At 35.7% G+C, this 18,464-nt stretch overlaps 1 protein-coding gene across 1 annotated transcript in view; it reads left to right on the forward strand.

The window, feature by feature from the left end:
• The window catches only part of LOC133529178 (fatty acid synthase-like), an 81,974-nt gene extending 76,774 nt beyond the window's left edge, over positions 1 to 5,200 (forward strand). Inside the window, exons 38-40 of the mRNA XM_061866829.1 lie at positions 1,012 to 1,191; positions 1,990 to 2,092; positions 4,135 to 5,200. Coding sequence (XP_061722813.1) covers positions 1,012 to 1,191; positions 1,990 to 2,092; positions 4,135 to 4,727 — 876 coding nt within the window. The 3' untranslated portion in view covers positions 4,728 to 5,200. The remainder of the gene's footprint in view (positions 1 to 1,011; positions 1,192 to 1,989; positions 2,093 to 4,134) is intronic.
• The last annotated feature ends 13,264 nt before the right edge of the window (positions 5,201 to 18,464 follow it).

An 18,464-nucleotide genomic window follows, 5' to 3' on the forward strand; every position in this document is an offset into this window, starting at 1 on the left:
AAGCCTAACTCTTAAGCTTCATCGGTTGTGAAGTTCCGTATAAATTTTAATGACTATTGCCAGTAATTCGGTTTCTGAATAATAATTTGAATATCTCAGAGTAAAAGGCACTCAAGTATGCGGACTCACGAATTTATGCTAAAAATTTTCCCAAAATAGCTTGTCCTAATGTTTGAAATTTACTCCCACACAATATTTTTGAGGCGAGGGAAAAATCACGATTTGTTTCTAGTTATAAATTTAGCTATAAATATATTTTATTAGTTAATTTTCACGCCATTTGACTAAAAAACAACGCCTTTTCGTAAACTGTACACAACTACATCGGGGTTTCGTTTCAGCTATATTTTTGACCTATGATAGTTGCGTAATAGGTAACTAAAGTTCAGTTCAGTGTTAGGAAGTGAATAATATGCCTCGGTAAACTCTATGCTTCCTGGTATGGGTCTTAGCATTGGTTGGACTAACTTAGTAAGTTAGAGCCGAAACTTGTGTCAAGCAGCAGGATTCGGTCAACCATATTAGAAACGTTTAGAAACATACGAACCGTGCATTTGTCAATAATATAATATGAAATGGCTTTTTGGTAAAAAAAGAAGGTAGATAATTATATCAGTTAGTATTCTTTCGGGTCCGAGACCAAATTAGAATACTCAACTTAGTTTTTCAAATCTCTGCGCTAAGTAAACTTTTGAGTCGTGGTAGTAGGGAAATACGTATATTTTATGACCAGGATATTTTTGCGGCTTTGTTTGTTGATCATAACTCAAAAGAACTCAAAATCTATGTTTAAATAAACCAAGCACACAAAACGTAATATACGTACGGAGTCTTGGAGGATTTGGGAACTGGAAACGCCTTGTCTGTAATTTTCTGAACAAAACAGTCTGCCTTTTTTTGCGGGGGAGGGGCATGTCGTATATATGCGGACCGACGGAGATGCAGAGATTATGGTCGTTTTGGATACGGCCCTCTACAAATATTAACTACTAAACCCTACACATATTTCAGGGTCACGAAGCCATCCACGACACAGAGAACCCACCTATGTTCATCCTGCCGGGCCTAGAGGGCGCCGCGTCCGTCATGGAGCCGTTGTGCAGAAGGCTCAAGTGCAAGGTCTGCGTGCTGCAGCTGGGCGTGGAGCACCCCAATGAGGATATTGAGGCTATGGTCAACAGGCTTTACTTGGTACGTTGTAGGGTCACAAAGCCATCTATGACACAAAGAGCCCGCCCATGTTTGTCCTGCCTGGGCTGGAAGACACCGCGTGGAGTCACTTGGTGCTGTTATAATTTCCCGCGGTAGATGATTCTACATCTTACGACCCATGACGTGGTGAGTTTTTTTGAATTCGCAAGTCTATGCGGCTGTAGCGGCAGCATTCTGGCGCGCGCGCTGCTAGCTTCGCGGGGGTTCGATGATGGGGTTCGCCTCCACTTCTTCATGCACATTCGTTGCCATATTCAGCATTAAGAGTGACGGCAGCGTTAAATATGCCCACCAGCGATTTGCCAGCCCTTTTCATTCTTTCCCGCCATGCTTCTCTATTTATTGCCTGCCGCACGCACAGATTTAAAGGTGACCCGGTCAGAGCTTTCACCTGGTCGGTCCATCGCATTGAGCGCCGCAATCTGGGTCTTGTGCCATCCCCTCTGCCCTGAACAATCAGTTTCTCCATGGCGTCGTCTTCCCTGCGCGTAACGTGACTGAAAGTGAACGATTGCCGAAAGTCTTTGTGTAACCTTGAACTCCTGGAGAATTGATATATTAGTGCGACGCTGAGTCCACGATATCCGCAGCATCCTTCTCCAGCACCACTTTTCCAAAGCATAAATGCGTTTCCATTCACTCTCTCTCACTGTCCACGTTTCAGTACCGTAAAGCAAGTGGGAAAATGATATTCATTAGTATAAAGCCATGCCAAAAGGAATGTATTAGAAAAGACTGTATTTATCTGTATTTACTTAACCTAGTTATATATTTCAGACGGTGCGGACTCGGCTGGCCCCTGGAGGCCCCTTCACGCTGCTCGGCTACAGTTTCGGCTGCCAGTTGATGCTGGAGTTAGCTGCTAAGCTTGAGGCCGAAGGTTAGTGACCCACCATTAATTATTACGTTAATTAGCCTATCAACGTATAATTTTAGTTCTGCTTGACATAAATATATGACATTTACATTGTGTTTTGCATGCCGTTCGCGGATAAATTATTTTAATTTTTAAGACCTATTTATGTTACCATATTTAATTCAAATGTTTTTTACACAACCAATGTTTTTTATTGGTTGTTAATAGGCAAAACCAAAGCAACCAAAAATGAACACTTATGTGTATTCTGCCAATTATGAAAATAATTTTGACTCAATACTCCGTCATTTAAATAATAGTCACACCCATGTCACACCTATAAAAGAAACTCTGTATCTTTAGGTATTTAAATAAAAGTAAACAAACTATTTGTACATTTTCAGGTAGTTATAATATTTGTTGGTTAACCAACCAAATACAAAACCGCCTGGATCTGTCAATGAGCGACCTGACTTTAAACCTACATCATTTGATCGTGTAATGTTTTCATCTACCCTCAATTGGCTTAAGGAGCCATTTGAGGGTAGATTTTGTTTACCTTTTTTAAATACCTAAAGATACGGAGAAACGAAGATCTTATATGAGTTTTGGCCCTTAGTTGGGTGATTTTTCGGTAAGGTTTTTCTATAATGAATATAAAGGAAAGTACTTACCGTTTTTGAACACGAAGAACAACTTAAGGCGTCGTTACTAGTCGTGCCCAAAGCGTGGTAGGTGTTATGGTGGACGCTGTCAAAGTAACCTTCACACGTTTACATTAGATTCCCTTCCGCCCGGGAGCTTGGCGTTTGAGTGATGTTTGTGTTTACGATATAAAGCGCTCAAAAGGTTTCAAAACTATGTTGAGTACACGGGGGTTTTTATTTGTTTCCTGTCAAGTAACAAGACATTTGTATTGGTAACCAAACTTAAGTATTAAGTACTTAAGTTTGGTTACAATAGCATAAGTAACTAACTCAAAAGAAACGGCTAAACAATAAATCGAATTAGATATTGAGCAGTCTCGAACTCTCGACTTTACTCCGTCTGCGAAACGTCAGTGATAGTGAAAGTTAGTTAGTTAACTAATAATGAATGGACTAAACTTTAACGTCATTGTTCTCGAAACAGCTCGTAATTGTAAAGGATAGTTGTAGTTTCATGTTCAGACGGATTTTACGTTGTTGTACCTACTTTTATACCACATTTCATTTACCATGGCGGGAATCCACTTGAAACTACACTAAGAGAACCATAATGTTGATCTATTGTTTAACCATTGATTTTAATACCTACACTTTTAAAAAAAAAGTTTTGTGTTTAACGGAAAAAGCTTAAAAACTTAACTATTTACTTAATAACATCCAGCCTTAGAAATAGGATGCAGTCCAACAACAACTAGTTTTAAAATATTTTTATCAGACTGACATGACTGCCAAATAATAACACAAAAGGATCAAGACTGGACAGTTATATGCAAGTCACGACGCCGCAAAAAAACGTTTGCCGGGTATCTTTTGTTGTCACTCGTATTGGTTACGCCTAATGACCGTCTCAAGTAGAATCCTGCCATGTTATATGAAACGGGGTATACTTTTAACTAGCGAGGCTGGCGTTTGTTTATTACGAAATATTTTTTTTTTTTTAATTCGTAAATAGATTTTAATTTCATTAAATATATTTTGTTCAACTGTTAAATTTTAAGAAGCGCCTCTCAATACCTACGAGGCAAGACCTATGTTCTAAATTCACTTGCATACATCAACGAAAATGCAAAAATTAAGTGACAAAACATGTTTATATGTATTGTTTAATAACTTAACACATTGACTGACAACGCGAGCTACACGCTACGAGCGTAACCGATAACATGGAAAAAACCGTATGTAGCGAAAAACGACTACGAACAGAAAACCCGCCTAGCGGGTCGCTAATAGTCAATGTGTTGAAATTGTATGACATCATCACATACAATGATGACAATTATTTTTGTAAACTGCACCTATGTTAAGCTAGTGTATCAATCTTCTTTGAGTATCACTAATACGTATCATTACTTCCAACAGGTCACAAGAACGGTCTAGTGTTCTGCGTCGACGGAGCCCCAGACTTCCTCCAAGCCATCCTCACCACTGTCATCTGCTTCAAGAGCGACGCTCAACTCCAGAACGCCCTCATCTGCCACACCATGGACATCGTCGCCCCCAACAACGAAATCTCCACAGCCCTCATAGAAAAACTCAGCCAAATCGAGAACTTCGAAGAAAAAGTGAAGACTGCCATTGAAATGTCACCTATACAATCCAGATATACACCTAAATTCATTGCGTCAGTCGCAGCCGTCACTTATGATAGAGTCAAAGTTGTACTGAACTACAACTCTAAAGATGTTAAGAAAATCCACGCGCCAATAGTACTTCTACGTCCTAAAGAAAACCTTCCTAACTTAGTGTGTGATGAAAACTATGGTCTCGATAAGTTTACTCATAGTAACGTGACTGTGCACTATTTGGAAGGTACGCATGTAACTATTATTGAGAATAAAGACTGTGCGAATATTATTAATAAGGTGTTAATCGAGAAGGATGGACAGACGGGCAAGCAAATGCAGAGTGTTACTACTATGATCCAAAGTCACAGGCAATTTATTTGTAGCTAGATTTAATCAGATTATTGACTGTATAACTTTTTTCTCTCTATTTAGGAACTTATATGTACTTTTACTTGAATATTTTAAAGAAAGTTGTATTTGTGTTGATCGTTTCACGTAATTTATTGCGTTTGGTAGTTTTAATCACGAAATTCCTTTAGTAATTAGTTATTTAATTAAATATTTATTGTTTTGGGGGGTAAATTAATACTACCTAATATTGTAAGTGGCCGTATATATTTTTTAAATTAGTTTATAAGAAAATTGTTAAGTAGGTTCCTTTAGGTTATCACTGTCCAAAGAGACGCCAGTACCAAAAAAATATTCACTAATTAAGATTTAATCTTCTATGACATATTGTTTTAAATATTGGAAAAAGGTGAATAATAAGGTGCAATAATCAATAGCAATTATTTGGTGTTAAATAAGGGACTATTCAATTAAATATTATAATAAATTACAGATTTTCTTTTACCTTCCTTGTGACTTTCGCTCGCGCAGATGTGTAAAAAAAAAGAATATAGAATATAAAATACTACATAAATAGGTAAAAATTAAATACTTTAGTTTTTAACACAAAAAAGTATCTAGGTACAGTCGCAGTAGATATATCGGAGCGGCCGAGGCGCTTAAAAATATCTGAACATGCACTCTAAGGGCCTACGCTAGCTGACGCGGGTGCACGGAGCGGACGAGCGGGTTAACGAAAAATAGTATGAGCAACGGTAACTGAAGCGGACGCGTGCGGCGGATTTCACCTACAAATAGCACCCGCGTGCGTGCGCACGCGGCGGGCGTCCGCGTCAGCTAGCGTAGGCCCTAACGCCTTGACAATAGAGGCGTGTTCAGATATTTGTGAGCACCTCGGCCGCTCCGATATATCTGATGGCCACTGTACTAAGTCAGCTCTACTTTGTGAAATTTAATTAAGTCGTATCTAGAATTGAAATGAAAAGTAGGTTTGAATGTAGGATGTAGGTAGCTGAAAATGTTAATACTAACCTTATTGTAATAGCCTACTAAACGAATTTATACGATTAAATATTTATTCAGATGAATATGTAATATGGTAACTGAAACTAGGCGCTAAAATATTCAGTCACTACCATGTTTGACATACATAATTAACATCGGCTTCATAGGCAGGGTCACTATCGACTAGGCCATACCGGTCGTGTAAATTTATGTATGGATCAATTAAATTAAAATACATTAATCAAATAATTTCTCAGTAAAAATTCAAAACATGCCAGGAGCATAATTAAATAATTATATTTGCTAGATTTTTTTCGTTAGCCTGCTTTAGTATCCCACAGCTGAGCTGTCGTTTTCTCCACTCGACCCTGTCATTGGCATTTTCCCACCGTTTTGGATAGAACGCGTCCCGTTAGATTATTAAAAATTAAAAGAAATATTAATGTGTATGTTATGTTATTAAGCTAAATCAAAAGAAATGCTAAAGCTAAAAAATACTAAAGCTTCTTACCAATCTATATGAACTTACTAATTTTTTTGGTACGGACGGCTAAAGCATGGAAGGCGCTCCCGCCATCTGTATTCCCTGATAAATATGACCTCGGTCTCTTTAAAGCAAGAGTGAATACTGAATAGGCTACTACTGAACCGGTGAGCTCCATCTTAGGCCCTGTCTTCACTTTCCATCAGGTGTGACTTGAGCCAATCGCCGATCAGTTTTTTGATAAATTAAAAAAAAATACTAAATTAATATCTATATATTAATTTAGACAATTTACAAAATTAAAACTAAAATTAAACCTAGAAAAAAATCATAGACTATAATATATACTTACGTACAAAAATAAAAACCAATTACAAAGACCCCTCTAACAGCTCGGGCTGCGGCATGGACCCCATGACGCTGGCAGCGTTACCTCTCTGTATCGCAAGGGAAACACGTTGAGAGAGGTACGCGCCAGCTCTGGAGTCCCCTGTGGTGTCGACCAGCCGCACCTAAATTAAAATACATTTTGATCCGCACACTACTACTTTTATAAGACAGAAAAGCTTGTCATATATACTGACTGAAAATGAGCAGCCTAAACTGTTTAAGAGGCTGTCAACACCCAATGTCCTTGAAATTTATGTTACTTAAACAGTTTTTTAAGAAAGACTATTTGTTTTAGTCAAGTAAGAAAAATATATGTTCATATTAATTATATTTCAAAGACCGTGGCTGTACTCGATACACGATTGAACGAAATCGGCTCGATAGAAAATAATAGCAAAGATTGGTCTTAAAATCACAATTAAACGGTTTTATGTCTTTATTGTTTTGACTTATGGGTCTGCAATTAAAATTACAATTTCAAAACATTTATATCTAAACCGTGGTCGAGTTAAATATTACAATAATAATCCACTTTTTTTTATGTAAATATTTTTCTTATTATTCCCTTGCCCAGGCCCAGTAACATGCGACAGTGCTATCTCATTTACTCCGATACAAATAGACAGTGTGCGCGCTTTAGGTATTGACAGCCTCTTAAGTAAGACCTTGGCATTCAAGCAAGCTCCAATAATAAAGGATCTTTTAAATTCAGATTAGACTTAAATGTTTTTGATTTCTCATACAAATTTACATATAGAGTAAGTAAACTAAAAGCGACTGCGTAATAAAATAATTACGATAAGATAAAATATTTTTTGCCCTATAATTCAGAATATCACTTTCCGTCTGTAACATAATAACCTAGTTTCGTTCGGTTTTAATATGACAACATTCCAACACGCATTGTTCAAGAAACAAAACCTTATGAAATTCCACTGAAATCAACGTTTCGGAGACTCGTCCATGACTAGACATGTGTAAAGCTATATAATGGCGATATTTACGAGTGTTTTATTTTAATTCATTTGTTTAATTAAACAAATCTATTAATAGATATAACATGACACCATCATAATGAACTTAAGAGTTATTCTCTTTTCGGTGGAGTATTTATTTATTTATACTTTATTGCACATAAAATACAAATGGTGGATGCCTTAAGGCAATCTCTATCAGTCAACCACTGGGTCAAAAAGCCAAGTATCTTCCAGCTTTCCCGATCTTGCGCCAACTCTTTGACTTTTACAACTACTTATATAAACGACCCCTACTTTTTTAGGGTTCCGTAGCCACATGGCAAAAAACGGAACCCTTATAGATTCGTCATGTCCGTCTGTCTGTCCGATTATGTCACAGCCACTTTTCTTTGACTTGATCTGTAAGGTAGCTGCTTCTGGGTTTCCTATCCCTCCGTGTCGTATTAAACTTCCAATCATTTTTCCACGTCTATTGTCAATAATTCTCAGAAGCTCTTCTTTCACTCAGTCTTCGTAACACCTCATTCGTTATTGTGCCTCTCCATCGAATGCCTTCCATATGTCTCTAGCACCACATGACGTGCCAATGAGAATGGTTAAAAATATATTTAAACATATTTAGATACGATACGAGGTAAAACAAAGACTTTTAAAAATATTGCCGTCACTTTAAAAATACAACTTAACATAAAAAAAATCTTAGGACTATGAAGTTAAATGAAAACTAGCATACGTATAAAATATATATTTTTTAAACTGAAAATTACTTATCACATTATGCATTACGCATACCCGCAGTGTCAGGGATCCGGCCGCGGATCCACCGAAACTTGACACCCTTCGGCCAAAACTCCTCCTCCTCGCTAGATGTTCAGTCGGACTCGGAACACTCACGACAAACGAATCAAAATTCGCATTGTGTCGAGATTCAAACTTCGCGACCTTCAGGATGACTACGATTACCTGATTACTACAGCAGTAAATAAGACTACAAATTCGCTACCATTTCGACACCCAACAAAGGCACTATTTTATTTTTCTTAAAGTCTGCTGCTGCCGTTTTTCAGCCCACAGTCAGCATTGGATTATCCGGGCGGGGCTACTATCTTGTATTCTCATTGCTTTGACGAGCGTAAGCGAGTTTACGTTATAGGATCCCACAGACTAGGTACAGTCAGCATCAAAAGTAGCGGATCAAACAAGGTTTCAAAAGTATCTACCATTCTGTAACACCTTAACAAAATGTGATGGTTCCATATGTAGAACAATTAAGATGGTAAAATATATACTTTTGAATGTAAATTTTAGAGATTCATCTATATTTGGAAAAGTTATCCGGAATATCAAATACGTTCGGCGCGTTGTTTCATCCGCTACTATTGATGCTAACTGTACACAGACACCTCATTGTGAAATTTGCAAAGAGCACCAGGTCAGAATATAGGCCAGGCCGTAAACGTGGACGCAGCTGATATAAGTGCGCTTATATACTAAATTAATTTTATGTGTCTCATATGGTCCATCTTGATTTTCTTTGATCTTTTTTTTTATAAAGACGTGCAAAAGACTTTTTTTATATGATAGAAGCCACAAAGACAAGCGTGGCAAAGTGGTCAGAAACAAGACAACGTAAATAATTATGACCCGCCTTCCGACGTCGTCATTTTTCTAGAAACATTTTCATCGTGAAAAGTAAGCGAGTGGAATAAGACTCGGCCATAACGAAGTAGGTACGATCAGCTACGAAGAACTCTTCCAGCTTTTTTTTTTTTCGGAGATAACACAGAAACAATCATACAAGAAACAACCATATAACAATGTATAGATACAGATGTTTCTTTGGAAATATCTCACTAAGAACACAAAGTATATTCAGATGCGCAATGCGATAATACTTTGCTAAATTTGGATACTACAAAACCGTGTATTAAAAGTACATTTTATATTGTATTTTTTAATTTCTACTTTCTATTATATGTATTATATTTCGACCTGACTTTTTTGACTGCTATACTCAGTGACTGTTCTGTAAATATTAATTTTTATCTTTTGTCACACCCCTAGGGGTTTCATGTACTATACTGTCTATACTGTATAGTGTATTGAATGCAAATAAAGAAATTAACAAATGAATGAATTGTTGGTAAGTAGCTGAACTACTGTTTGTTGGAATTGAAAGGCAAAGCTGATATTACTAAGATGACATAAGAATGATAAGAAACATTTAAAGAAACATACAGCATACAGCGCTATGGTGCTTACGGTTTAAATAATATTCACATCATCTTACAACAATGGGTCATATATGTACAAATACAATATTACGCGGGTTGTGACTCAAGGCCAAGAGTTGTTTAATCACATACAAGTTAATATAAATTAATGTAAATGTCATTTTGTCCAATCAATTAATGATGTATCAAGCATTTTGTAGCTCAATGGTTGCGTTAAATAAACCACCATGGCTGGAGCTCTTAAAGTTCATTGAGTAATAACTAATAAGGCAAATACCAACTCTGGATCGCTCTACCTGGCTATTGGATTTAGCGCTTACAGCTTTTTACGCTCATTTTATATACTTTACAACGACAAAAATACTTTTTTATAAGTACCTAAAGGTTATATAGGTTAGCGTTTGTTTAGTTAATGTCAACGTTTTTAAATTCAAGCATATTATAATTTAGAATCTATAGAAACAAAAAACATGACTGTTAAAAACCCAGCACAACTTATAAGCCCACTTAGACGTACGTACATTAGGGATTAAAAGGAATTAGAATATTTAGTAATTTTACAGTACATTATGTAACTATGTCGAAAATTTAAAGAGCCATATGTAGGTACTGTAAAACGTTGTACGATACATGTGCGAATAGGTAATTCGCATTTCGTGTCGATTTAAAACACTTACTTCGATCGTTACTTTGCCTACTGGACAATACATATGAAAATCTAGAAGCCTAACAAATATGTCAATCGTTCGCAAGGAAATGAAACGAAAATCTATATCTCTCTATCGCACAAATAAGGAAGGGTAATAAAGAGATAAGCGTTTCGTTTCGTTTTCTGCAGATTCTCATCCTGGCTAGGCCCCCTGATCCCTAAGTTGAAAATAATTTTTAAGTAAGATATATTTGAATTTCTCCTGCTTTAAATATTTAGTAGCTCCGTGGTGGTGTAATATAAAGCGGCGAGGGCTGGAGCTCTTTAAGTTCATTGAGTAATAAGGCAAATAGAGCAACTCTGGATCGCTCTAACTAGCTATTGGAACTGGCGCTTACAGTTTTTATGTTTTATAAGTTTTTCAATCTTCCCGACTCTTACTTTATATCACGAACATTACCACTTTTTTGGCATTGTTGAAACACAATATCAACACGATTTTAACGATATAAACAATTAATTTAGTTTATTGCAATTCTCAAACGACAGAAGCTATTTGCACAACAAAACAATATGGCGTCCGGCATTGGCGCACGAGACGTAAATAGCGTGGAGCTCGGGAATATTTTCAAATATAAATCTTTAAACGTTTTGAAATGAAAACTCGAACGAGACGCTTCGTAAACCTTCGATCAAACTTCGCCTACCTTCGGCGTACTCGTCTGATAAAGCAATTTCAATAATAATCTAATCAAATTAGATCCATAAAAAAGCATTTTTAGGAATTAATTTGTAGTAAGCGGGAAATCGTTTTAATACCTTCATTTGGTCCTAAATGCCTGGAATCTGAGTTCTAACCTAACCTTACTTACATTTTTGGCAGCAGTTCATTTCCTTTAAGTTCGCAGTTATAACCTAACCTAACCTACGTTTCTCTCAACAGCTCGATTCTATAGAGGGTCGCAGTTCTAACCTAACCTAAGCTACTGTAGTCTATCAACAAATTTTACGAGAATAGGATGAGGACATATTAACGCAGTTTTTCCCAAGCTGAAACTTCGCTTGTCTACGCGATGAGAAATATTTGAGAAATAAAGATAAAAACTTTATTTTCTTAAATATTTCAGTCAACTTTAGGTATTTCGATTTTTAGGTGTTATTCCCATTCGAATAAATCTCGTTATCTAAGAGTTGAAATGTCACTTCGTTCGCTAGGGAAAACCCAATTATTTATTTATTTTGAGCAAACCGAGGTGAAGAGATAAAAGTAATGTGACATATTCTCCATAGGGATAATATGACGTTCCACACGGAACGTACGCCACGTTCCGCGTTATGGCGGTTGGCGCTTACGTCACGTGGCCCCGCATTAGTATTGGAGCGTCGTTAATAACAGCGTAAGCGCCAACAGCCATAAGGTACCTCGTGGAACGTCATATTTTACTATCATGGCTGAGCACTAGACCGATTCTTATTTAATAATTTGTTAAAGTATTGACATTGCTATGATACGACCTTGACAATGCATTTCGCGCGCATATATCAAGTAAGTGATCATAAAGCTCGTGTCATAACAAGATCAAACCTTAAGAGATAAGAATAGCTTTGCGATCCTAGCGAAATAACGCTACTTATTCTATGAAATTAAATTTCAGGAGAAAACATTTTCACTAACTAAATCTTAACAAATCACTTCGATTTTGATGTCAATCGCTTCATTATAATTCTAGGTAGGTTTCGCTTAAAGAAAAAAAAGTAGCAAATTTTGAAATAAGTATTTAGAAATGGAAAAACGTTTTCTCTTTTTGTATGGACAATCTGTGGTATTTCCATTAGAATAATTTTTTTTACCAGAAGTGGTCTCCAATACGATGTTAACTGTCCGTCTAAGTAAACTAAACTGTCAGAAGCACATTAAGTCCTTTACTTTTGAAATAAAATAACTAGTGGATCTGTGAGCTGTAGACCTCGCGATAAGCTTAGAAAATGTAAAAGTGAAAAATACTTCTTTGATTTATTATCACAGACTCACAGTACCCTCTATGGTACCCTTAAATGCATAGTGTTGCCAAATGTCCACAAAGCATTAGACAGCTCACAGATTTTAAAAATCTAATAATAAACTTTGGGCTTTTATTATTATTTTGATCGTAAATTTAATTAATACACTTTCAGATGTTTTATTTTAATCTGAGCAGTATTTTAGTTTAAAAAAATACATTAGTTTTAAGACCGAATGGCGGAAAATTTGGAAAATCTCGAAAAGTTGGTATATGTAATGTAATGGTGATTTAGGCGGTTTTTTTCGGGGTTTGCAATTATTTTATATTTAAAATCATTGTATATCACAAATAGTTTACCTTTCTGATAGTAGTAAGATTTTTCATATATCTCTTACTGAAAATTATATATTTACATAAATATGATTTAGCCTATGTATATTCTAACACTGATTTAGCAGTAAAACCGACGTTTTATATATTTTTTTATTTTTCCCAGAATCAGTAATCAATTATGTGATACATATATTAATTTCAGGCAAAAAGAAAAATCATGCATTTAAGGGTTAAGCGCCATAGACCGTATTGGTGCTTAAGGGTCCCCAGCAAGCTCGGTTCTCCATACAAACTTAGTTTCGTTCTCATTTTGAAATGACTAGCTAGATTGCTCTGAAACTTTGTACTTACAATAGGATAAGATATATCTAGTCCTGTAAGTAGTCGATGTGACCTCACATACCATAATTAAAAAAATACAACGAATTTAAGGTTTTCATACAAAACTTGTTTTTGCTCTATTTCGTTTGTTTTATATGGTGGAGCAATATAAATTAATTTAAGCCCTATATATACCGCATGTTATTGTTTGTGCTAAGTTTTATTACAACCCAATACGTAGTTTTAAAATGAGAACGAAACTTTTTTTGTATAGGAAGGTGAAATTCGGCCGAGCTTGTAAATTTCCGCATTTAGAAAATTTTCTAAAAACTGAATTGTCAGTTAAATTCTATTTCATTATAGAATCTGGTCACAAAATTTCACGAGAATCAGTTTGCCAAATTACCCGAGTTAAAACGGAGAACTTTCCTTCGGTCAATAAAGCAGCAGCACGATAAATAAATCTAACTGACACAAAAATTACGCATACGTGACATTATCTATGAAAAGGGACCTTATTGTCGGTGGCGCTCCCATGTTATAAACAACGCCGCGCTACGCAGTGCGGCGTAAGCGCCATCGACAATAAGGTCCCTTTTCATAGATAATGTCACATATCATGAACCATAACCATATTTAGCACCCTGATGTAATAATCCGCTTATTTTGGGCCATAACAAAAAACTTCCTTTTAAAAAACCCTTAAAATTTCCTTATATTTAACAACAACATGAACTGTACCCCTAGTGTAAATAAATTCGATTTCGAAACGTGACGTACGCGTTTGCGTTTAGTCTCATTTTGTATTGGATTTAGAAAGAGCGCGCCAAGCGGGACGTTTTGGAAACTCAAAATCCTATACAAAATGAGACTTAACGCAAACGCGTTCATCACGTTATGATGTCGATCAAATTTACACTAGGGGTACTGATCTTCAAAAAGGTCGTCATTACAAAAGCCTTTACACATTTTTTCACTGCATAAGAATTTCCTAAACTTTAGTAAAGTCATATTGTATACTGCAATTTAGACTTAAAAGTATACCGCAAAGGTTGAATTTGAAATATACAAGGTGGCCCAATGTGTGGGTAGGAAGATTACATCCCTTGTCCGAATAATCTGGGTTAGAATTAATTCTTTTCAGGGTGAAACGGTAGGAATGTCTGTCCCTTTTGTCAACATTTAATTAATTCAAGGCTCAGTATTTAGTTGGGACCCTCGAAATTATTTCGACCTCTCCGATTATAATACGGGAAAAAGATAAACAAGATGTTGTCGACCTTTTTAATATAGATATTTTAGGAAAACTATTACGAATACCATTCCTCCAATATGCATACATCTTAAGATTATTTTGATCATAAATAAATACAATTATTACTTATATAAAATAATTATTAGAATTAATAATAAAAACTATAAGTATACTAAAACTAAAATGTCAGTAAATTAAATCTAAAATAAAATTGGCCACTTCGGCATAGCACCGATGACGCTGGCAGCTTTTCCTCGCTGGACCGTTAAACTGATGCGATGGGCGAGGAAGTTGCCAGCTCTTTGATTTCCTGTGACGTTTCTGAGTCTCTTAGACAGATTTTTGAATAGACTGAGAGCGCCAGGCCCCGCGGACCAGGGGTCTCGACACCGAATGGAATAAAATTATACCCGGTCCCGAGACCCCTGTTTTCCTACCTTGGCGTTTTGAATTGAATTTCATTTGAACTAAATATTTCGACCAGTTAGCAGCGTAAACTAAACAGTGTAAATTTATTCGATAGCGAAACGTGACGTACGCGTTTGCGTTAAGTCTAATTTTGTATGGGATTATGAGTTTCCAAAAGGTCCCGCTTGGCGCGTTGTTTCTAAATCTTAATATATATATAAAATGCTAATGTGCGTACGTAAAGACAGGGTTTTCTCTACCACCACCAATTCCAATCAACTTCCTTTTGGGGTGGTAAATACCCCTCGATCTCCCGGTGGGAATAAGAGAGTTTGGTCGCGGTGGGTGGAAGTGGGTGGTTGTGGGTGGCAAAAATATGAAAAAATATACATCTGTCCTTTTCTAACTCATGAGAACTTCTGGAAAGTTCTAAAAATTTCTGGACTAATCTACAAAACTAGAATGTGTACAACTGTAACAATCGATCTAGAATGTTCGAGAAGGTTCTAAAAATTTCTAGAATGATCTAGAAAGATTCAAAATTGTGTGCAACTGCTAAAATCGATATAGAATGTTCCAGAAAATTCTAGAAATGTCTGAAATGATCTAGAAAGATTCAAAATTGTCTGCAACTGCTAAAATCGATGTGGAATGTTCCAGAAAATTCTAGAAATGTCTGGAATGATCTAGAAAGATTCAAAATTGTGTGCAACTGCTAAAATCGGTATGGAATGTTCCAGAAATATCTAAAAATTTCTGGACTAATCTAGAAAACTCTAAAATGTGTACAACTGTAACAATCGATCTAGAATGTTCGAGAAGGTTCTAAAAAATCCATATGGAATGCTCTAGATAGTTCTAGAAATGACTATAATAATCTAGAAGCTTCTAGAAAGTTCCGAAATGTGTGCAACTATTGAAATTAATCCGGACGATCCAGATCGAAATTAAGTACATCGGAATGTTCTAGAGTGTTCTGATACTAGAAATTTCGATTTCCAACGGTATATAAACCGAAAATAAGTGACTTTTTGTCAATTGAACCGTGTTTACAGTCGCGAAAAGATCAATTGAAGTCGAGAGTAAACAGTGATTACATAAATTCAAGTGATTTGAACAAATGAGAAAGTAAAAACTATTTGACTATTCTAGAGTGTTCTGATACTAGAAATTTCGATTTCCAACGGTATATAAACCGAAAATCAGTGACTTTTTGTCAGTTGAACCGTGTTTACAGTCGCGAAAAGATCAATTGAAGTCAAGAGTAAACAGTGATTACATAAATTCAAGTGATTTGAACAAATGAGAAAGTAAAAACTATTTGACTATTCTAGAGTGTTCTGATACTAGAAATTTCGATTTCTAACGGTATATAAACCGAAAGTGAGTGAGTTTTTGTTAGTTTTATCATTGTAACAACCAAGATATGCGTTTTGGTTAATTTTATTACACTTTTTATATTTACAAAGCCAAGACGAAAAAAAGTATTTGCAAAACCCAAAGTGGTTTCAAAAAGAAGGAAAATAGCACGTCACAATGAAACAGAAGAACAAAGAGAAAAACGTCTTTTGAACATTCGTAAAGGAGTAAAAAGAATTAGAGAAAATTTAACCGAAGAGGAAAGAGCACGTATTAATGAAGAAACACGATGTCGAGTAAGATCACTCCGAAATCGTCAATCGGCTGATCAACATGAACTGGAAAATACCAGAAAACAAGAAAGAATGACTACTTTACGCCAACGACGAGCTGCTTCATGTAAAATTGGAAGTTTAGAACTTCAGGCTTTCCATTATGATTGCAAAAAACAATACAATGAACATCCAAGTATTGTCATCGGAAAAATGGATACGATATGCGAGTATTGTCATGCACGGAAATTTAAAGGCGAATACTGCAGTTCTGTTAAATCGATAAAATATGTATGCAAATATATTAATAAAGGCAGTGATATGGCTGTTTTTACGTTAACCAATGAAAACCAGCATGATGAAATAGTACAGTATCAAATGGGTCGTTACATTAATACCAACGAAGCAATTTGGCGAATTTTAAGTTTTCCAATACACGATCGAGATCCACCGGTTCAACATTTATCCGTCCACCTATAAAATGGACAACGTGTGTTTTTCACAACAGAAACGGCATAAAAAGTTGCGACGGAACCACCGACTCGAACAACTTTAACAGCGTTTTTTGAATTATGCCAGAAAGACCAATTTGCTAAGACTTTACTCAGAAGTACCCAGCTATTATACATGGGATACAACAAGTAAACAATTTAATCCTCGAAAACGTGGAATGCAAGTAGAAGGACATGATGTGTTCAAGAGTGTAACACAATAGGAGGAGTCTACACAGTGCATCCAAAAAACGCTGAATGTTTCTATCTACGCTTATTACTTCACACTATTCGTGGTCCAACGAGTTTTGAAGACCTAAAAACTGTTAATGGTTACATTTTTGAGACATCGTGAAGCATGTCAAAGATTAGGTCTACTTGAAAACGATAATCATTGGGATACACATATAATGTGTAATATGTAAATGTATTTATCATATATGTAATACGTATAATATCATATGTAAATAATTGTGTGAATAAAACATAAATTTTCCATTTACTAAGGTGTTTTTTATTTTAACTTATAATTATTTCAATTAGTTAATTAATTAAATATACTTTCTATACACCGCATATTTAATGGTCGACTACTTACTTACTTACTTACTTTCAATATCTATGATAGAAATCTATATTATCTTCGTTAAAAAATGCATCCTCAAATATTTTTTATACCATTAAACATGCGATGTATTTTAACCCGAGCAACGCCGGGTTTCGCAGCTATCCCATATAAAATGAGACTTAACGCAAACGCGTACATCACGTTTCGCTATCGAATAAATTTACACTAGGGGCTCAGATGTCATAAACGAAAAAAAAGGTGACATATACAGTTGTGTATGAAAATGAAAATTCGGGGAAAACTATAACTTAGGATCAATTACATTCGATCTTTTTTTATAATTATTCTGCATTACTTGAAATTCTTTTAAAATTAACTGTAACCTATACTTAAATAATATTGGAGGTTAAAATATCGAAAACCCGGCTGTTTTACTAACTCGCCGAAATTCTTATAAAAACGTAAAACCCCACGAAAAAAATTCAACTGTGTACCTACTATAATTGTAGTTTTGTATCTTGCCTATTATTATATAGTATTTGATCAAATTTTTTTTTACGAGGATAATATATACTTTGTTAACAGAAAATTATCACACAAGTTGTGACAAATCTAAAACTTTGTGTCATCTCAACATTGTATATTAATTACACATATCAATTGACGAACCGGGAACTTGACATACTGGTAAATGGACGAACGGAAACAGACAAGACTAACGAGTAACAGGACGAACTAGGTAATGGACGAAATGGGAATTAGACGAACGGAACAATTCGCCGTGTGCCTGCTACACTGCCACATCTCAAAAAACCGTTTTTTCGAGAAATTGCGTCTCAAAGTTGTGAGAGTATAGTTCAGGGTGTTTAATAGGATCTTACTCCTTTAGTTTTAGGTCTATGAATTTAAAATTTAGCTTTTTTTACTCGGAATGATATAACCCTCCTTATGACGACGCCACTTTTCAAAAGAAAATGTATATTTTTAAGACACAAGGCCCAAAAGACAGGTATTTAGAGTTGTGGCC

The sequence above is a fragment of the Cydia pomonella genome, chromosome 20 (assembly GCF_033807575.1).
Source record: "Cydia pomonella isolate Wapato2018A chromosome 20, ilCydPomo1, whole genome shotgun sequence".
NCBI classification, from domain to species: domain Eukaryota; kingdom Metazoa; phylum Arthropoda; class Insecta; order Lepidoptera; family Tortricidae; genus Cydia; species Cydia pomonella.